The 22,227-nt window shown below is 40.4% G+C and overlaps 1 protein-coding gene across 6 annotated transcripts in view; it reads left to right on the forward strand.

The window, feature by feature from the left end:
- The window catches only part of ULK4 (unc-51 like kinase 4), a 535,263-nt gene that overhangs the window by 378,191 nt on the left and 134,845 nt on the right, over nucleotides 1-22,227 (forward strand). For all 6 annotated transcript variants that reach the window (XM_060110747.1, XM_060110746.1, XM_060110750.1 and 3 more), the window contains one exon: nucleotides 2,342-2,440. In XM_060110747.1, coding sequence (XP_059966730.1) covers nucleotides 2,342-2,440 — 99 coding nt within the window. The remainder of the gene's footprint in view (nucleotides 1-2,341; nucleotides 2,441-22,227) is intronic.

A 22,227-nucleotide genomic window follows, 5' to 3' on the forward strand; every position in this document is an offset into this window, starting at 1 on the left:
TTTATATTTGTACCTAGATTTCTTATCTGAGATCCGTACTTAATATATTCAGTAGCTTCCTAAACGTGACCACTAGAATGCCCCACAGTCCCCTCAAATTCAACATGTCTAAAGCGGAGCTCAGGATTCACCCCTCAAACCATTCTCCTGCCAGCAAGCCCTGCCCCTCTCATCCTGCTGTGCAAGCTAGAAACCTGGGGGTCATTCTTAAAATTTCCCTTTTTCATATTCCTCATTTAATTTGTTACCAAATAATTTAGATTTTGCCTCAAGCACTACTGCTAGCACCCAGCTCAAGCTGCCCTCTCCTCTTGCCCAGGCGGTAACAGCTAGGTGAGCCAAGAACCATGGATGGCCAGGAGTGGGGTTGGTTACCAGCCAGCAAGGACTGGGGCAGTGAGTTGTGGAAAGGGATCAGTGGGACAGAGGCAAAGGCAGAGGACTGGACAGGGAGGACCGTGGCAACATCACGGCAGAGGTGGGTCTTCTTGCTGTGGAAAGAGCCCCTTACAGAATGCACACATAAGGCATCTGGGAATTGAAAGGCTGACTCTGGAGAGTGTGCCTTTGGGGAGCTGGAGAGACCCTGAGAGAGGCTGGCCAGGCCCCTGTATTCATTGCTCGGCCACCCACACGTGATCCCCTTGGCGCACAGAGTTTCTGCTGTGGGCTTGGATTTTTGTGAGGAGAGTTGAATTTCATATGCATTCCTGATGTGCACCTTCCTCTTGTGCAAGCTATAGCATTCCCTTTCTGGAACCTTGGCATCTTTATAAGGAGGTGGTACCCGAATACTGGTGGGCAGGGTCAGGATGTTTCTTGGTGACAATAACAGATGACTGTAGACCTTGGAGGGTCTGGAGGCCCACTGGATATCCTGGTGGGAAGAGTCCCACAGTGTGTGCTTGTGCTTGTAGCCGTGTCTCCTTGCTTATGTGTGTTTGGAAAGGAAGCAGTGGCCCCATGCTCCTCCCTGCCTAGGTGCTGGTTTGCAAGACTGCCTTATTTTTCCCAAGAGACAGTCGGTCTACTCTAAAGGATAACATGTTAATATGCAAAGACCGATATTCCACCTCACATGGTGCTTCAGAAGGCAGGATCAACAGCCGAACTTCAAAAAGCTTCAGACCTAGGGTAATGCTACGCGTTTGTTTTCTGGGAGGAAATTTCACCTCTCTAATAGAGGCCAGGGGTTGAGGTAGGGATAGGGGAGGGGAGAGGTGAGAGGAAACTCCTAGCTACCAATTATTGTTGTCCCCCTTGGCTGCAGAGAGGTGCAAGCTGTTAAAAGGCAGGTGTCTGATTTTCCACAACATCCTTTTTTTTTTTTTTTTTCCTTTTGAACGAAGGAAAATGGGCCACCTAAATTCTCTCCATAGGCCCTAAGGCAGAAGGAATCTTGGCATTTATGAGAGGGGCCCCAGAGTCCAGGTTAGTGACCTAAGGCGGGGCAGCCTGTTTTAAAAAGGCTCTGGCAAAGGTCATTACCTAAAAGTAGTTTTGTTCTGAGTGAAATTAAAAACAGAGAGGGTGTATGCGAATGAAATGTGTATGTACTATAGCAAATACAATAAATAATCAGTGCCTTCTCTCAGTATAAAATTATTCATCTCTATGATAGAAATCTTCTCTGAAATGAGGCAGTTCTATAAACCTTCTGGGAAAGACACACTTAAAGTTAAAGCCACTCATTTCTCAATTCTTACTTCCATTGTGTACTTCCTAAGCAATGTAGACCTGTATCTGAAGCTTCTTCATGCAGTGGTCCAAAGCCTGTTCATTCGATAAATATTCTAGATGTTATTTGAGCAGGTGTGTGCATATAGAGAAGGAAAGCACAGCAGAATGCATTTGGTCTGCATAATATAATGTGTATGTATAACAGTGCCCAGAAGAGGTGAGCTTGTGTGATTTGGAGTCATTTAGCCTGGATTCATCCTCCAGCTTTGTCACCCATTGGCTGTGGGACTTTAGGCAAACTACTCAACCTCTCTGAACTTTAGTTTTCTCCCCTGAAAAATGGGGATAACTGCACCTCGTCTCAGGATGGTTGGGAAGATAAAGTGCTTTACCACCCGCAGTGTGTGAACATCAATATCATCCCTCCAATGACAGCCCTGGTTATTGCTTTATCTGTGGTCCGCCCAGATCCACCTCTGTGGCCTGAGCTGGTGGCAGTGTGTGTACTCTGTCACGTGATTACTGAGCATAACTTCTCTTCAGGGGCCTGAGGTCAAATGCTTCCTCTGTGCCGTCATCTGTTGGGACTGGGTGGACCTGTCTCCTACGGCCAAACTGACTAATCTCCAAGACCCCCTTCCCCTCTCCTCCCACTGTTCAGGCACAGAAGTCCGGCTCTGGAGGGAGCACTCAGGCCGCAGAAGACCTACTGCTGCTCGGCAAGCCTCTGACAGACCTTATCAGCCTGCTCATCCCGCTGGTAAGAGCTCACACACCTGCTTGTGTGTCTCTCAGGTCGTTGCAGAGGGTGAAGTGATTTTATTTGAATTTCATGATGTCTTGAGTTGCTATGCTATTTTGATTCCTTTCAAAACTAGAACCAAAAGAAATTTCAGAAGATTATTTAGCCTGGAAATACTAAATTTCTACTTTAATATGCTGTGGCTAATCATTCATTGAAGTGGATATTTAAGTAAGGCAGAGGCTCAAATTCTTCTTAACGGATGTGAGGTAAAAAAAAAAAAAAAAAGGAAAATCAAGAAATGAATTCCAAGAAGGAAGAAGAAATCCATTGTGGGCGTCAGTTCTCTTTCCAAAAGATATTTTAGGGTTACTTGGCATGCAGGACTACCCTGAAATGCAGAAGCGCAGACAGAGCCAGAACATATCCACCACAGTCTCCATAGAAATAGAATGAAATAAGTGAAATTACACGAAAACAGATGAGACTGCACAAGACTACTGAGTATGTGAAAAGAACCCAGTGGAGACTTGGAGTTTGGACCAACTGAACCTCATTGTAGTTTTGACTTGCATTTCCCTGATAATTAACAATATTGAGCATCTTTTCATGTGCCTGTTGGCTATCTGTATGTCTTCTTTGGAGAAATGTCTTTTTAGGTCTGCCGCCCATTTTTTTTTTTTTTTTTTTTCTTTTTGCGGTATGTGGGCCTCTCACTGTTGTGGCCTCTCCCGCCGCGGAGCGCAGGCTCCGGACGCGCAGGCCCAGCGGCCATGGCTCACGGGCCCAGCCGCTCCGCGGCACATGGGATCCCCCCAGACCGGGGCACGAACCCGTATCCCCTGCATCGGCAGGCGGACTCCCAACCACCGCGCCACCAGGGAGGCCCCTGCCGCCCATTTTTTGATTGGGTTGTTTGTTTTTTGTGTTATTGAGTTGTATGAGCTGTTTGTATATTTTGGAAATATGCAGGACATAGATGGGGCTCCAGTGAACAGAGGGAAGACTAACCAAATCATGCACTCTTTAAGGACATATAAATGACCAAAACATCCCCATTAAATATAACTGATGCAATATATGATATGTAGGATAATACTTATATTAATAGTATCTAAGATTTAAACAATTAAAAAAAGCTTAAAGGCAGTTGAAGAATCTATTTCAGGTAAACTTCTAGGACACTCTATTTCACATATGTATCTTATAGACAGGGTTTTGGTGCTTGCCACATTCTGAGATTTGTTTTAATAGTTGAATTTATTCCAATTAGATTTATTCTTAAACTTATCTTTGGTCTTAATTCTATTGTCTTATTGTATATTTTCTTTCTAAATGTTTTCCTCTATTAGACGTAAGGTTTAATGCAAAACAAAAAACCTTTATCAGGACAAAGAGAAGGACTCTACAATGGTAAGGAATAAAATCCACAGGAAGATGCAATAACTATGAACCTTTTTGTGTCAAATATCAGAGCATAGAACTATAAAAACAGGGAGGGACCTAAACATACAGGGAAGGACCAAAACATACAGGGGAAAAAAAGTACAGTACTATCAAGAGATTTAACCTGTCTTTCTCATTGCTTGACGACTCAAGTGGATGAAAATGATGATGTAGAGCAGGGGTTGACAAACGAAGGCATGTGGACTAACTCTGGCCCACTGCCTCTTTTTGTAAGTAAAGTTTTATTGAATACAGCCACACAAACAATTGTCTATGGCTGCTTTTGCATCTTGACGGTAGAGTTGAGGAGTTACAACAGGGACTCTGTAGCCCACAAGCCTATGTTGTTTACTATCTGGCTCTTTACAGAAAACGTTTGTTGACCCCTGGTATAGAGGATATGAAAACTTTAGTAAGATTAATCTAATAGAAGTATATCTGTCTCTCTACCCTGAAAATAGAGACTGTACCTTCTTTTCAATTTTCTGGAAATACTTTAAAAAGTTCACCGTGCGTTAGGTTAAAAGAATATCAATAAATTCTAATAAGTAGGAATTGTATAGACCACATTGTGTAACCATAATACACTTAAACTAGAAGGAAAAATAAAAACAATAAAAATACACTGTTAGCAAATATTATCGATGAGCACAGTCAAAGACATTGTGATTGTATCAGTCTGAGTCCCATCGGAAGACAAACCACATAGTGATTTAAACAAGAGAATTTCAATATAAAGAATTATTAAGCTATCATTGAAGAGTAAATGTAAGATTTAAAAAGAACTCTGTAGGGTATCTGAAAGCTGAGGGAGAGGGAGAGTACCTCAGGAAGGACAAACTTGAAAGGGGATACCTCTTCCCCAAGGCTGTGGGTCAGACCTCATTGGAGGAGGTATGACTACAGCCCACAGGACAGTGGGCAAATTTGCTGGGTTGCCCAGGCCAGAGCTGGTCCACAATCCCTGGGAAGCAGGAAGCAACCCTTGAGAGTGCCGGTGAATTGTAGCTAGTGGGCAGACGCACAGAGGGTGGCAGGGTGCCGCTCCTGGTAGTGGGAGGCCTGGAGGGTCCGATGTCTGTGTAGGGAGGACCACAGGAGACGAACCCAGAGAGGCAGGCAAGTAGGGGGAGTCGGGGTGCCAGTGCTCGGGAAAGCCTGGAATGTACAGTCTCCACTAGGGAGAGCAGTGGAACTGTGATCACAGGCCAGGCTAGGATGAGGGCTGCAGAGGGGCCCAATATTGTGGGCCCCCAGTAAGGTCAGACCTCCACCAGATGCCACGACACCCGTACTCTGGCCTACACTACAGCTGCCAGAAATAGCTGGAGAGCCCCTTCTTGCTGCAATGTGTACTCTGAGATATTTTCCCCAGCCTTTGGGACTCTGAACTCCTGTTTCTAGTAACTTGATCACACTTAGGTTCTAGTACATTGTCCAAATGTCTGCCTAACGTGTGTGAACTGTGTTGTGTACATACACATTTACCACTAGAGTCATTAGGTTTAAAAATGGCCTGCGACAGACATCCAGTATGTCTTCTCTGGAAAAGATTAATACACATTTATAGCTGTGTATACAGTGAAGAAAAATAGTAATAAGGCTATTGAGGGCCTCAACTAGAGCACATACAGACCAAAGATAAATTTTTCCAGTGGTTGTTAAAAATGTGATAAGTTACAGAATGAGGTGCTGGAATTGCTTTCCCACAGGGAAAAATAAGCAGACTTTTAGTTTTCACTGGGCTTGGGTAATTGTAGAGGTATTTTACCTAAAGGAAGGAGAATGAACTTGTTAGCTTTTGAGGTTCTTTCCAGATAGAGTCCTGTGAAAGTAAGCATACTTATCCTTCAGGGAGTATGAAACCTGTCAACCCATAATTTACGACCCATGTTTATACTTTACACTATAAAATCATAGTGAACTGTGGGTATAAGACCTATTCTCAGTCTGTTTTTTTTTTTTAATAAATAAATTTATTTATTTATTTTTGGCTGTGCTGGGTCTTCGTTGCTGCACACTGGCTTTCTCTAGTTGTGGTGAGCGGGGGCTACTCTGCGTTGCAGTGTGTGGGCTTCTCGTTGCAGCGGCTTCTCTTGTTGCGAAGTCTGGGCTCTAGTCACGCGGGCTTCGGTAGTTGTGGTTTGCGGTCTCTAGAGCGCAGGCTCAGTAGTTGTGGCTCACAGGCTTAGTTGCTCCGCGGCATGTAGGATCTTCCCAGACCAGGGCTCGAACCCGTGTCCCCTGCATTGGCAGGTGGATTCTTAACCACTGCGCCACCAGGGAAGTCCTCTCAGTCTGTCTTGAGTGTGAACTACTTAGAGAATCTGATGATTCTAGACTCTTCGGGAAAAATGCCTAGACTCACCTATATGCAAAGTTCTGTACACAATACAGAACTTCAAGGGGCTCTTTGAACCCTCAATTGGTAACCATAGTGTGAGTAAGATAGGGCTAATAAAATATATAACAAGTTGACTATGTCTCCTGAAGAAAAGATAAAGCAGGGTAGTTGTTTGACGTAAATATTTTCTTTTTTTTTTAATAAATTTATCTTATTTATTTATTTTTGACTGCGTTGGGTCTTCATTGCTGCACGCGGGCTTTCTCTAGTTGCGGTGAGCAGGGGCTACTCTTCATTGCGGTGTGCGGGCTTTTCATTGCGGTGGCCTCTCTTGTTGGGGAGTACAGGCTCTAGGAGCGTGGGCTTCAGTAGTTGTGGTGCGTGAGCTCAGTGGTTGTGGCTCGCGGGCTCTAGAGCGCAGGCTCAGTAATTGTGGCGCATGGGCTTAGTTGTTCCGCGGGGCTCGGAACTGTGTCCCCTGCATTGGCAGGCAGATTTTTCACCACTGTGCCACCAGGGAAGCCCCTAAATATTTTCTTTTTCAAGAAAATACAAAGCCAGGATATGTATCCCAGATGAATTTTGTAACTAGATAATTAATTGCTATAAAAATTACGCTGCAGCTTCCTTTTCCCCTATTAAAATAAGTATTTTCAAATTTATGAGATAATTGTTTTTAAGGTTTTCCTTATTATATGCCAAAGATGCCAGTCTTCAGCCTGGCTTATACTTTTCATATTAACCATGCCTTTCTAGGCCACTGGAAAGGTGTCCCTCTGCAGTCTGGGTAGGATTTTAGTCCTCACCTAGCATCTCCTATGTTGATCTCCTGTAATATCCTCTGGATAACTTTTTTTTAGTGAAGTGTCTGGCAGTTCTTCTTGGCTGTAAACTTGTAGTTTCCTGACAAAAAATTATTGAATTACAGAGATCCAGCATATACTCTGCAGATAATAATATACAGGATCCTCAGTATACCTTCATAAGCATCATGCATAAGATCAAAGAACAGCCATTGGGTACACAAACATGCCAATTTATCACACAATACAATATAGAAATTTTTTTGCTATGCTTCTGGGTTCCCTGGGGCCCTGTGGAGGGAATAACTAACTACATGATTTGGGCCAAGGAAGAAGGGCTCTTTGAATTTTTTTTCTTTTTTTTGTTGTGATGAAATAAACATAATGTAAAATTTACCCCGTTAATCAATTTTAAGTGCTCAGTTCAGTAGTATTAAATATATTCATAATGTTGTGCAGTCATCACCACCATCCACCTCTGTAATTCTTTTCATCTTGTAAAACTGAAACTCTATACCCATTAAACAGTAACTATCCCTTCCCCCCTCCCCACAGCCCGTCAGCCACCATTCTATTGGGTTGGCCAAAAAGTGCCTTCAGTTTTTAAGTAAAAATAAAAGACACATTTTTCATTTGCACCAAGAACTTTATTGAACAACGTATTCACCCTTTTGTTCTACTACCTTCTGCCATTTTTCAGGCAACTTCATAATTCCATCTTCCCAAAACCTTTTATCTTTTTGAGCAAATAACTGTTCCAGGTGCCTTTTACAATCTTCCAGGGAATGGAAGTTTTTTCCATTAAGAAAATTTTGTGAAGACTTAAATAAATGGAAATCCGAAGTGCAGTGTCTGGTATATACGGTGGATGAATCAGAACTTCCCACCCAAGCTGTAACAGTTTTTGCCTGGTCATCATAGAAACATGCGGTCTTGCGTTACCCTGATGGAAGCTTATGTGTTTTCTGTTGACTAATTCTGGACACTTTTCATTGAGTGCTGCTTTCAGTTGGTCTAACTGGGAGCAGTACTTGCTGGAATTAATAGTTTGGTTTTCTGGAAGGAGCTCATAATAGAGGACTCCCTTCTGATCCCACCATATACACATCACTTTCTTTGGATGAAAACCAGCCTTTGATGTGGTTGGTGATGGTTTATTTCACTTGCCCCACAGTCTCTTCCATTCCACATTATTGGGCAGTATCCACTTTTTATCACCCATCACAATTTGTTTTAGAAACAAAACGTTTTCATTACATTTCCATGGAGAATCGGATGTGGAAATACGGTCAAGAAGATTTTTTTCCCTTAACTTATGTGGAACCCAAACATCAAAGCGATGAACATAACCAAGTTGATGCAAATGATTTTCAGCACTGATTTGGATATTTTGAGTATGTCAGCTATCTCCTGTGTGATATAACGTTGATTGTTCTCAATTAATGTCCCGATTTGATTGCTATCAACTTCAACTTGTGTACCTGACCATGGAGCATCAGCCAGTGAGAAATCTCTGGTACGAAACTTCATAAAGCACTTTTGACGTGTTTGATCAGCCACAGCACCTTCCCCATACACTGCACAAATCTTTTTTTGTGTTTCAGTTGTGTTTTTACCTTTCTTTAAATAATAAAACATAATATACCGAAAATGTTCCCTTTTTTCTCCCATCTTCAATATTAAAATGGCTACACAAAAATCCACCAATTTTGATAAGTCTTTTTTTAAATGCACGCTGATATGACAGCTGTCACATACAGTCTAACAAAATTGTTTCCAATGAAGTTAAAGACAACTAAATGCTACTAGAGCCATCTTACGGAAAAAAATGAATGAAACTTTTGGCCAACCCAATATTTTCTGTCTCTGTGATTTTGACTGTTCTAAGTACCTCATGTATGTGGAGTCATATATTATTTGTCATTTTGTGACTGACTTATTTCTTTTAGCATAGAAGTGGTATTTGATTGCAGTTTTCATGTGTTTTTCTCTAACTGTTAGTGATATTGGGCATCTTTTCATGTGCTTATTGATCATTTGGATATCTTCTTTGAAGAAATGTCTATTCATATCCTTTGCCCATTTTTGAATTAGGTGGTTTGGTTTCTTGTTGTCGAGTATTAGAAACTGTGTAATCTGAAAATTAACCCATTATCAAATATATATCAAAATACTTTATGCCATTCTGTGGATTGCCTTTTTACTTTGTTGATATTGTGTTTTGATGCACACTTTTTGAAAATTTTCATAAAGTCCAGTTTGCCTAATTTCTCATTTGTTGCCTGGTGGCTTTTGTGTCATTTCCAGGAAATCGTTGCCAAATGCAGTGTCATGAAGATTTTGCCCTATGTTTCTTCCAAGAATTTTATAGTTTCAGGTCTTACACTTAGGTCTTTCATTCACTTTGAGTTTATTTTCACGTGTGGTGTTAGGTAAGGGTCTAACTTCATTCTTTTGAATGTGGATATCCAGTTTTCTCGGAACCGTTTGTTGAAAAGACTGTCCTTTCCCATTGAACGGTCTTGGCACCCTTGTCAAAAATCATTTGACTATATATGTGTGGGTTTATGTCTGGAATCTCTGTTCTCTTCAGTTAGTCTGTATGTCATTCTTCTGGTCTGATCATTGTAGAGTAAGTTTTAAAATCAAGGAGTCCAGCTTTATTGTCCTTTTTCAAGATGGTTTTGGTTATTTGGGGTGACTTGAAATTACATATGGATTTTTGGATGGGGTTTTCTATTTCTGCAGAAAACTTTATTGGGATTTTGAGAGGGATTGCATTGAATCTGTAGATTGCTTTGGGTACTATTGTTGTGTATTATATTGATTGATTTTCATATACTGAACCATCCTTGCATTCCAGGAATAAAGCCCACTTGTTCATGGTGTTTAATACTTTTAATATGCTGCTGAATTTGCTTGTCCAGAATTTTAAGATTTTTGCATCAGTGTACATTAGGGATATTGATCTGTAGTTGTTTTTTTTATACTGTCTTTGTCTGGGTTTGGAATCAGGGTGATGCTGGACTCATAGAACAAGTTAGGTGTTCCCTTCTCTTCAATTTTTGGGAAAAATTTGAGAAGGATTAGTATTAGTTCTTCTTAAAATGTTTAACAGAATTCATCAGTGAAGCCCTCCGATTCTAGTTGGGGAACTAATATCCCGCAAACTGCACGGTGTGGCCAAAAAATTTAATAAATAAATAGGGACTTCCCTGGTGGTCCAGTGGTTAAGAATCCACCAGGGTATGTGGGTTCCATCCCTGGTTGGGAAACTAAGATCCCACATGATGTGGCGCAACTAAGCCCGTGCACTCTAGAGAGTACCCCACAACTAGAGAGCCCATGTGCTGCAACTACTGAGCCTGCGCGCTCTGGAGCCTTCACGGCACAGCTAGAGAGCCCTCGCACTGCGACTGCTGAGCCCGTGCACTCTGGAGCCCATGTGCCGCAAATACTGAGCCCATGTGCCACAACTAGAGAGAAGCCCATGCGCTGCAACGAACATACCACACGCTGCAAGGAAAGATCCCGAATGCTGCAATAAAGATCCCATGTGCTGCAACTAAGACCCTAAGCAGCCAAATAAATAAATAAAAATTTCAATAAGTAAATAAATAAATGAAAGAAAGGAAAATAGGAGACTATTTTTTAAAAAATCACATTATCTCACTTGGCATCCAGCACGGGCAGCAGAATTGGTGTTTGACGTGTAGCTGAGGAGCCAGCCCCATGTGCACGCCAGGAGGTAGCACCTCAGCTCTGTGTTGTTGTGGTCTGCAGAGGTACTTGCAGAAGAGTTTTGATTACTAATTCAATCTCCTTACTAGTTACAGTTCTATTCACATTTTCTACTTCTTCATGACTCAGTCTTGGTAGCTTTTGTGGTTCTGGGAATTTTTTCAGCATGATATTTTTTTTGTAGGAATTGTTTAATTTGTTCTAAAATGTTCATGAAATACAAAGAACTTTAGTATAGCCAAGACAACTTTGGAGGAAAACAAAGTTGAAGGTTTGACACTACTTGATGTCAAGATGTACTATGAAGTTACTATAATCAAAATAGTGAGGTATTGGTGGAAAGATGCCTTTGAGGTTTGTGGATATGTTTGTTACCTTGATTGCTGTATGTTATAAATATGTGTAGTTTTTTGGCATGTTAGTTATGCTTCAAGGAAACTGTTAAAAATAAGTCCTTTTGGGGCTGCTCTATTATTTTCATTTCTTCCTGAATGAATTCACCTGGTAGTCATTGTGTTTGGTGGTTCTCCTTCTCTATTTTAGGCTTCCTTCCTAGTCACGCTCATTAAGAGTGGAAGTTATTTGTATTTTGTGATGCTGCTGTTGCTTTTCTCTGCACCAGCCCCTTGCTATCTAGTGATATTATGGTTACCTTGACTCTGCTCTGGGTCCCCAAATTCCAATATCATGATGATACTGGATTTATTACAAATCCAGACATCGAGCCTGCAGGGGATTTGGCACAGGTTCTGTTGCTGCTCTTTTCAACAGTAGAGCAGCTTCATTTATTATCCGAAGCCCCAAGGCTGGAACAGCTTCTTCAGCTTCCTTTTGTGGACAGGAACCTCAACCTCCATTTCACACTCTGTGCCTGACTTTTGTCCTAGCTCCACATGGGATGTGGCCCCAATTGTATTGGAGATCCTAGTTGCTATACATACTTCTAACAGCTTTTGAACCTCAAGCTTCTGTGTGTTTGTTTCATTTCTGGTCCACAGAGATATTTGTATCTTATAAATTTTTTTCTTCTTGTAGTTATTATGGAGGTGGTAGTGCAAAATTTGAAGTCACACACTATCTTGACTGAAAGTCACTTGTCTGTTTAGTTCCCAGCCTTACTACCCACCCTTTCAAAGTGGTTGGCCATCACAAGCTCTCAGTAAATAATTGTGGGGTGCATGAATGAGATACAACAAGTGCCAAAACCTAGTTAAAAATTGTAATACGAGCTGATTTATATCATGCTGTATGTATGTGTGTATAAAGGACACAAAAAGAAATGAGGGTAGAGTGATTTATACCAAGGACTTAACAGGATATTTCTCGACAATTTTTTATTAAAATTTTGATTTAGGGTGTGAGTCATAAAACAGAAAGGTTTAGTGTAATGAGGTGGGGCAAGGATCCTCCTGAGAGGGCACAGGACAGGTGACATTCAGCCTCAGCCTTGGAAACATTCTTCACTCAAGAGTGGCCAGAAGCTGGCCTCAGAGGCAGCTCTCACCCTGCATCAGTGAGGACCAAGGGGTCTTCTTTTTTTTTTTTTTTTTTTTTTTTTTTTGCGGTATGCGGGCCTCTCACTGTTGTGGCCTCCCCCGTTGCGGAGCACAGGCTCCGGACGCGCAGGCTCCGGATGCGCAGGCTCAGCGGCCATGGCTCACGGGCCCAGCCGCTCCGCGGCATATGGGATCCTCCCAGACCGGGGCACGAACCCATATCCCCTGCATCGGCAGGCGGACTCTCAACCACTTGCGCCACCAGGGAGGCCCCCCAAGGGGTCTTCTTGCTTTTCCTGGAGTGTAGTGTGTAAGGCATGGAAACAAAGCAAGGAGGCAGCTTAGTGCCAGCTCTTTCCTTTCTGGAGATATCTGTCATTCTCTCCATCAGATGGAGAGTTGTATCTGGACTATAATTTTAGCTTCAGAATCTTGAACGTTTTTCCTAATACACCTTATTTTTAGTAAATAAAAATTTTTTCTAAATTTAGGATTTGAATTCTCAGAGTCAGATCTGACGGGTACTCCATGCTTCTTGAATGATTCAGAAGTTTGTATCTCTCCCACTATCTCTGCCAGTGGCCAGCACAGTAGGAAAACTTCATAAATATTCGCCAGCTCTGCAACTCTTAAGTTTCTCACAGTAGCTGCTACAACAAAATTCACTCTTTAATTCTGCCAGTAAGGGTCAACATACTGTTCTGTTCAATGGAGATGAAGAACAATTTGGTTGGATTTCCTGTGGCAATAAATTCGCTCTGTGATGCTATACTAAACTATGTTTTGGTCCTCCAAAATAAGCAGCTAGGTATGTCTCAGTAGAGCATAAAAGTTTATGTTGAATTTTAAAATGTTGTTCTTCTACTTTTAGGCTCAGGAAGTTCCATGTCTGGGCACCTGTGCTACATCCATGAAATGATAAGAATAGTGATTTCTTTTAGAAAAAAGCAAATGAAATTTTTTTGATCTACATTGATTGTGATGATTTGCTAATTGTAATTCCTTTTTAAAAAATATGATTCTTTTATGTTTTTTCCTATTTTTTAAAAAATGAAGCGTAGTTGATTTACAATGTTGTGTTAGCTTCAGATGTACAGCACAGTGATTCAGATATATATATTCTTTTATCAGATTCTTTTCCTTTATGGGTTGTTACAAAATATTGAGTATAGTTCCCTGTGCTATATAGTAAGTCCTTGTTGTTTACCTGTTTTATATATGCTACTGTGCATATGTTAATCCCAGACTCCTAATTTATACCCCCCTGCTGCCCCCTTTCCCCTTTGGTAACTGTGTTTGCTTTCTATGTCTGTGGGTCTATTTCTGTTTCATAAATAAGTTCATTTGGATCGTTTTTTTTTTTAAGATTCCACATTTAAGCGGTAGCATATGATGTTAGTCTCCCTCTGTCTGGATTACTTCACTTAGTATGTCAATCTCTAAGTCCATCCATGTTGCTGCAAATGGCATTATTTCATTCCGTTATTTATTTATTTAGTTAGTTAGTTAGTTAGTTTTGGCTGTGTTGGGTCTTCATTGCTGTGCGTGGGCTTTCTCTAGTTGCGGCAAGTGGGGGCTACTCTCTGTTGAGGTGCTCAGGTTTATCATTGTGGTGGCTTCTCTTGTTGCAGAGCAGGGGCTCTAGGCACGCAGGCTTCAGTAATTGTGGCACGCAGATTCAGTAGTTGTGGCTTGCGGGCTCTAGAGCGCAGGCTTAGTAGTTGTGGTGCATGGGCTTAGCTGCTCCACAGCATGTGGGATCTTCCTGGACCAGGGCTCGAACCTGTGTCCCCTGTATTGGCAGGTGGATTCTTAACCACTGTGCCACCAGGGAAGCCCTATTTCATTCCTTTTTATGGCAGAGTAATATTCCATTTTTGATGCCCTTCCTGAGTAGGCATGTCACTAGCAGCAGCCCCTGGGTCTCCTTTCTAATTACTGTCAAAGAACACGACTACCTGGTCCCCCTTCCCAAGCAGGCCATTTTGGGAAGATGGACCCTAACATGTCCTTATCCAGTGACCCAGCACAGCCAATTGTCACAGTGTGTAAAAAGCACCTTTTTCATCCAGTTTATCTGAAAGGTTCACCGGGGAGTTAAAATGACCATGTCTTGCCTACAGGTCAGTAGTTGGACCAGAAGAGCTCTGCTGGCCCCTTCAAGCTCTGTCATTTTAAAATTCACTCAAGAGATAATGAAAACTACCTAGTATCAGTATCAGAAAAGGTGTAGTATTTTTCCAAAAAAATTCTCAAGGAATCTTGGTTACATGCAATTCCATGTTCCTACTTTTAAGTATCACTTGGGCCAAAAGATAATTGTATTCATATTTAGTTGAAAGTTATGACTTATTCTCACATAGAGTCTTAGCAATTTTAGACTTATTTGGGGCCGTGTCTGCATGATCTGGTGAAACAAATTGAGAACCATCAACCTTGACTGAGTTGAACTCATTAGCATACTTCTTAGAAATTGGTGTATGGTTGTGTGGATTGTAAGCCTATGTGTGTACCTTCTAATAGGTATTTTTATTTTATTTTCATTCGATTCCCTAGGGTCATTAGTAGTCAGTCAAACTATTTCAATAGTTTCTGTCTGTCCTTGGAATTGAGCCATCTTCGGGAACAACAGTATGACATCACTAAAGACTTGTCGTGCAGAATTCATTTCCTGTCATCATTCTACCATCAAGAGCATGCCTTTTGGACTATATACTTTCAAATGCAGTAGACAAACACTCATTTTACAGAGAAGTAGATTTGCGTATAAACTGGTTAAGCTTCTCCTGGCTTTCTTTTAGTCAGTGTGAATGGAAGGGTTAAATTTTCAACTCACAACTTTTTTTACAAGTGTGGTTTAGCACATAATTAAAGATACACTTGAGGCAAAAACAGGAAACTCACATTTCACATAAATGAAACCTCAAAGCTGTTTGGGATGTGGAGGCCAAGATAATTACAAAATCCATCATGCAGAAACACTGCAAATACAGAAGATTCAATGTGTAACTTTGTGATCAGTTTCTCTTAATTTATCACGGAGAGAAAAATAAATTGAATATTTAATAACTAACCTCTTCTTTCCTGTACTAGTTATTGTTTAAAAATCAGTTCAAAACATTTTGAGCATAAACACTGGGAAAATATAAAGTACCAAAATATAAAATAATAATAGAATAATGCATTATGTTTTTATGCTGGAACCTCACATACATGATGCCAGAAAGTGCAAATGAAAAATGAAACCTGAGACGGTAATCCTGATGTATGAGTAGAACAGCTCCCTTCTGAATTTTCATTTCTTTGTTTGTTTTTAATGTTTATAGTGACACGTAGTTTCTGGGTGTGCCTGTGAAGGTGTTTCTGAAAGAGATTAGCATTTTTTTTTTTTTTTTGCAATTACTTTTATTTATTTATTTTTTTTCCTTTTTTTTTTTATTAGTTTCTGCTTTATAACAAAGTGAATCAGTCATACATATACATCTGTTCCCACATCCCCTCCCTCATGCATCTCCCTCCCTCCCACCCTCCCCATCCCTCCCCTCCAGGCAGTCACAAAGCACCGAGCTGATCTCCCTGTGCTCTGCGGCTGCTTCCCACTATCTATCTACCCTACGTTTGGTAGTGTATATATGTCCATGCCTCTCTTTCGCTTTGTCACAGCTTACCCTTCCCCCTCCCCATATCCTCAAGTCCATTCTCAAGTAGGTCTGTGTCTTTATTCCCGTTTTACCCCTAGGTTCTTCATGACATTTTTTTTTCTTATATTCCATATATATGTGTTAGCATACGGTATTTGTCTTTCTCTTTCTGACTTACTTCACTCTGTATGACAGACTCTAGGTCTATCCACCTCATTACAAATAGCTCAGTTTCGTTTCTTTTTATGGCTGAGTAATATTCCATTGTATATATGTGCCACATCTTCTTTATCCATTCATCCGATGATGGACACTTAGGTTGTTTCCAGCTCCGGGCTATTGTGAATAGAGCTGCAATGAACATTTTGGTACATGTCTCTTTTTGAATTATGGTTTTCTCAGGGTATATGCCTAGTAGTGGGATTGCTGGATCATATGGTACTTCTATTTTTAGTTTTTTAAGGAACCTCCATACTGTTCTCCATAGTGGCTGTACCAATTCACATTCCCACCAGCAGTGCAAGAGTGTTCCCTTTTCTCCACACCCTCTCCAGCATTTATTGTTTCTAGATTTCTTGATGATGGCCATTCTGACTGGTGTGAGATGATATCTCATTGTAGTTTTGATTTGCATTTCTCTAATGATTAATGATGTTGAGCATTCTTTCATGTGTTTGTTGGCAGTCTGTATATCTTCTTTGGAGAAATGCCTATTTAAGTCTTCTGCCCATTTTTGGATTGGGTTGTTTGTTCTTTTGCTATTGAGCTGCATGAGCTGTTTATAAATTTTGGAGATTAATCCTTTGTCAGTTGCTTCATTTGCAAATATTTTCTCCCATTCTGAGGGTTGTCTTTTGGTCTTGTTTATGGTTTCCTTTGCTGTGCAAAAGCTTTGAAGTTTCATTAGGTCCCATGTGTTTATCTTTGTTTTTATTTCCATTTCTCTAGGAGGTGGGTCCAAAAGGATCTTGCTGTGATTTATGTCATAGAGTGTTCTACCTATGTTTTCCTCTAAGAGTTTGATAGTTTCTGGCCTTACATTTAAGTCTTTAATCCATTTTGAGCTTATTTTTGTGTATGGTGTTAGGGAATGATCTAATCTCATACTTTTACATGTCCCTGTCCAGTTTTCCCAGCACCACTTATTGAAGAGGCTGTCCTTTCTCCACTGTACATTCCTGCCTCCTTTATCAAAGATAAGTTGGCCATATGTGCGTGGGTTTATCTCTGGGCTTTCTATCCTGATCCACTGATCTATCTTTCTGTTTTTATGCCAGTACCACACTGTCTTAATTACTGTAGCTTTGTAGTATAGTCTGAAGTCAGGGAGCCTGATTCCTCCAGCTCCTTTTTTCGTTCTCAAGATTGCTTTGGCTATTCGGGGTCTTTTGTTTTTCCAAACAAATTTTGAAATTTTTTGTTCTAGTTCTGTGAAAAATGCCAGTGGTAGTTTGATAGGGATTGCATTGAATCTGTAGATTGCTTTGGGTAGTAGAGTCATTTTCACAATATTGATTCTTCCAATCCAGGAGCATGGTATATCTCTCCATCTGTTTGTATCATCTTTAATTTCTTTCATCAGTGTCTTATAATTTTCTGCATACAGGTCTTTTGTCTCCTTAGGTAGGTTTATTCCTAGATATTTTATTCTTTTTGTTGCAGTGGTAAATGGGAGTGTTTTCTTCATTTCATTTTCAGATTTTTCATCATTAGTGTACAGGAATGCTAGAGATTTCTGTACATTAATTTTGTAACCTGCTACTTTACCAAATTCATTGATTAGCTCTAGTAGTTTTTCGGTAGCATCTTTAGGATTCTCTAGCATTTGAACAGTAGACTCAGTAAAGCAGGCAGAGGAAGGTGAATTTGCTCTGCGCTTGAGCTGGGACGTACATCTGCTGCCATCATATGTTAGAACTCTTGGATCTTGGGTCTTTAGACTCAGACTAGGATTTACACCATTGGCTCCCTTGGTTTTCAGGGCCTTTATGTTTGGAGAAGAACTATACCATCAGCTTTCCTGAACTTCAAGCTCGTGGATGGCAAATCATGGAACTTCTCAGCTTCCATAATCATGGGAGCCAATCCTTCATAATAAATCTCTTTCTGCATAATTATGTATCTCCTGTTGGCTCTTTCTCTGGAGAATCCTATCTAATATACTAGGTGAAAGGGTTGTAAATTTTAAATTTTGATATATATTACCAAATTCCTGTCCCTAAAAGGTAGAGAACCAGTTTTCATTGTCACTAAAAGAGAGACTGCTTGTTTCCCCACAGCCTTGCTGATACTGAGTTTTATGAAATTACATCATTTTACTTTTCTTATAGATGAAATTTTGTATGTCTTTGGTGTTTTGATTTATTTAATTTTAAATGTAATTTAGCATCTTTTGTGGGTTTGTTAGCCGTTTGTGTGTCTTTTCCTATAAATTGCTTTAGTGTAATCTTTGCTCATTTATTTTCTATTTAGTTTTATTCTATTGATTTTTTAAAATTCTTTGTATATTAAGAAGTTTATAATTTTGTCATAACAAATATACTTTTTTATTTTCTCTTTGTATTTCTAATTTTTATTGATACTTTAGCTATAAAGGTAGTTTTCATTCAGTAGTCAACTTTATCAGTGTTTTTCTTTATGACTTTTGAATTTTATGTCATCTTTTAAAAGGCCTTCTCATTCCAAGACTATAAATATATCCACCTGTATTTTCTTTTAGTACTTTCATGTTTGTTTGTTTTCTACTTTTAGATATTTGATTTAGTCAGGATTATTTTGTTGTAAGGAGAAGAGTGGACATCTACATGGTGGTATATTTGTAAAAGATTTCAAACATCAAGTACTATTAAGATTTTGTTTTGTATCCTTTGCCATATAATAATTAGATAAGTGGGAGTAGCACCTGCATATCTTATGAAAATACCATTTCTTTGAATACAGTTGAGTATATTATTCTTTGCACCACAATCATTAAATAATTGGGAGCAGTTTGTGTCCTAAAAGATAATAGGAAAACATGTCCTATGAAAATAGCATCTCTTTGGCCTAATTGGATGTCTTCCTAATAAAACTAAAGGGGATGAAACTGTAGTGATTCTTTTATAGCATAGAAAAGGAAGTGAGTAGTAGCCTCCAAGTAGGAGAGCTATTCTGATATATCCTGCCAGGGGTTACACAGAAGAGCCTTGCTTTTACATTATGTGATCCTCCAGAGAAAGTAGCATTTTCAGCTGGTTTCCCCTGTGGAAAGACACCTTTTCTCCATTGGTTAATCAGAGAGAAACAGTCACGCTCAAGACATGCGGGGTTATGAAGAAAATTCCATTTAAAGTTGCAAGGTGTTGGGCTTCCCTGGTGGCTCAGTGGTTGAGAGTCCACCTGCCGATGCGGGGGACGCGGGTTCGTGCCCCGGTCTGGGAGGATCCCACATGCCGCGGAGCGGCTGGGCCCGTGGGCCATGGCCGCTGGGCCTGTGCGTCCGGAGCCTGTGCTCCGCAGCGGGGGAGGCCACGGCAGTGAGAGGCCCGCTTACAGCAAAAAAAAAAAAAAAAAAAAAAAAAGTTGCGAGGTGTTGATGGATAACAGATAACTTGGTATATATATTTATGTATGTGTGTGTGTGTGTATTGTGTATAGGTATTTTATGTCTACTTTAAGGTCATACTGATTGTGTTTTACTTTGTCAGTGCTAGTCTTTAATATCCCGGCCTCCTACAGTGTATGCTAGATTTTTAAACTGTGGAAACTGCTGTTGCTTGTCTTCAACAGGGATAATAGCCTAATAACGCAGAGCTCCGCATTTATAGGTAACAGCAACAAAAAGAGAAGTGGTTACATCTTTAAAAAGGGGAAACAAAACAATGATATCTGATTGATTTGACAGTCCATGTGAGGCTGTTTGGCAAGACACAGAGGCATTTCCATGATGCAGTTGGGTCACCTCTGAACACCCGTTAATTTAATTACGGTTGTGTTGGCTTCATTGGTTGCCCAGACGAAAGACCTTGGGCAAGTTAGTAAGTCTCCATTTCCATGTCAAAAAAAGGAGAAAATTTTAACACCACATGGGGTTGTTGGGAAGACTAAAGGAACAGTGTGTGAAGAACTGTTGGCACGGCACTTGGCACATAGTAACCCCCACCACCAGTGAGTGTGTGCTTTTCTCTCTCTGTTGTATCCGTACTGGTGGTGGCATTATCTTTATTACTCAGTGGTACAATAACATGCGATGCAAAACCCATTACGGCTACAACCTCAAAATGCAATTCCCAGGTGCCTTCGGACCATATTTAAGATGAGCAGTAAACACCCTGAATTTGTTTTATTTTTGCCACCCTGAAAAAAGCCCTTGGATTTCATGTAAATTCAGAAAGCAGGCTGGTGCATCATTTTTGAAGCAGAAAAATAATGTGGATATTTACCCATAACTGTGATACAGTGAAGTTAGCAGTTTTGATAATGATGTTTGGCTTTTTTGTTTTGTTTAATGCCTGCAAAATTATCCTGCCTACAGCTCCCAGAGGTCCTTCCCATACAGCATGTTCTGTAATCATATTACGGATCTAATAACCATCTCTCTTATTGTAATAAACTCTTTGTGAATAGCCTCATTAAGGTGCTGAAATAATGTACCCAGGGGTATTTCCAACAATTTCATTGTAGCTCTAAAATAAGCTGCCCTAACTGCCACTTCATCTCCAGTGAGTGTGCCCTGAAGTGTCTCACAGATCACGAAGGTACAAGGGGCAGAGCCTCCCAGTAAAGCTGCTTTGAGGGCAACAAAGTCCTACAGTATAAAACTTCAGACAAACAGTCTCACTTTTATTTTAATTCTGGATCAGTTTCTTTGAATAAGTGAACCATTAGTTTGTAAAGCTGAGACTTTACCTTATGGAATTTATGCTTAATGTCTAGATAATAAAACCATAACTAGAATTAACCAATTTTATGCAGAGAATGTTCTTCTTCCAATTGTAAAAAATTGCCTGGTTTGATAAGTTTTTTACTGTTAGGAAGTGTTTTTTTAATTTTATTAGCCTGGTAATTTTACTGTAAAATATCCATTCATTTAATGGAAATAAAAACCCTTTTTAGGGATAAATGTATTATCTCCTATACATTTTCCTTTGGGGTATATTCTCTACCTCAAACCTGTATTATTTTAGATATGAGCTTTTCAGAAAGGGATTATTTTAGCATAAAGAGAACTCCAGTTGTTTTTTGATATCCTGGATTCAGTAAACAGTAATTTTTGCAGAATTCTAAACCATGTAATTCTGTAATACGTTTTTGAATCTTTTTTTAAAATTATTTATTTATTTATTTATTTATGGCTGAGTTGGGTCTTCGTTGCTGCCTTTCTCTAGTTGCGGCGAGCGGGGGCTACTCTTCATTGTGTGGTGCGCGGGCTTCTCATTGCGGTGGCTTCTCTTGTTGTGGAGCATGGGCTCTAGGCACATGGGCTTCAGTAGTTGTGGCTCTTGGGCGTAGTTGCTCCGCGACAAGTGGGATCTTTCCCCTTTGGTAACTGTAAGTTTGCTTTCTATGTCTGTGGGTCTATTTCTGTTTCGTAAATAAGTTCATTTGGATTGTTTTTTTTTTAAGATTCCACATTTAAGCGGTAGCATATGATGTTAGTCTCCCTCTGTCTGGATTACTTCACTTAGTATGTCAATCTCTAAGTCCATCCATGTTGCTGCAAATGGCATTATTTCATTCCTTTATTTATTTATTTAGTTAGTTAGTTAGTAGGTTAGTTTTGGCTGTGTCGGGTCTTCATTGCTGTGCGTGGGCTTTCTCTAGTTGCGGCGAGTGGGGGCTACTCTCTATTGAGGTGCTCAGGTTTATCATTGTGGTGGCTTCTCTTGTTGCAGAGCAGGGGCTCTAGGCACGCAGGCTACAGTAATTGTGGCACATGGGTTCAGTAGTTGTGGCTTGCGGGCTCTAGAGCGCAGGCTTAGTAGTTGTGGTGCATGGGCTTAGCTGCTCCACAGCATGTGGGATCTTCCTGGACCAGGGCTCGAACCTGTGTCCCCTGAATTGACAGGTGGATTCTTAACCACTGCGCTACCAGGGAAGTCCACATTTTTGAATCTTATAACCAAAAAGTAAAAAATTCGAGTTTCTTTGTTCATTATTTGACAGTCATAAGAAATCATGATGATCTGTTGCAGGAACTGTTAAATGCAGCCTTAGCCCTTCACATCTTCTCCAGCCATTATCGTTCATTACAGTGTCTTGCGTTTACCTCTTGACAGTTTGTGAGGGTCATTACAGAGAGTACCCAGGAAATTTCCCCTTTTAAAAATTTTTGGGGTAAGGAAGACAGATTTAC

The sequence above is a fragment of the Mesoplodon densirostris genome, chromosome 10 (genome assembly GCF_025265405.1).
Source record: "Mesoplodon densirostris isolate mMesDen1 chromosome 10, mMesDen1 primary haplotype, whole genome shotgun sequence".
Classification (NCBI taxonomy): domain Eukaryota; kingdom Metazoa; phylum Chordata; class Mammalia; order Artiodactyla; family Ziphiidae; genus Mesoplodon; species Mesoplodon densirostris.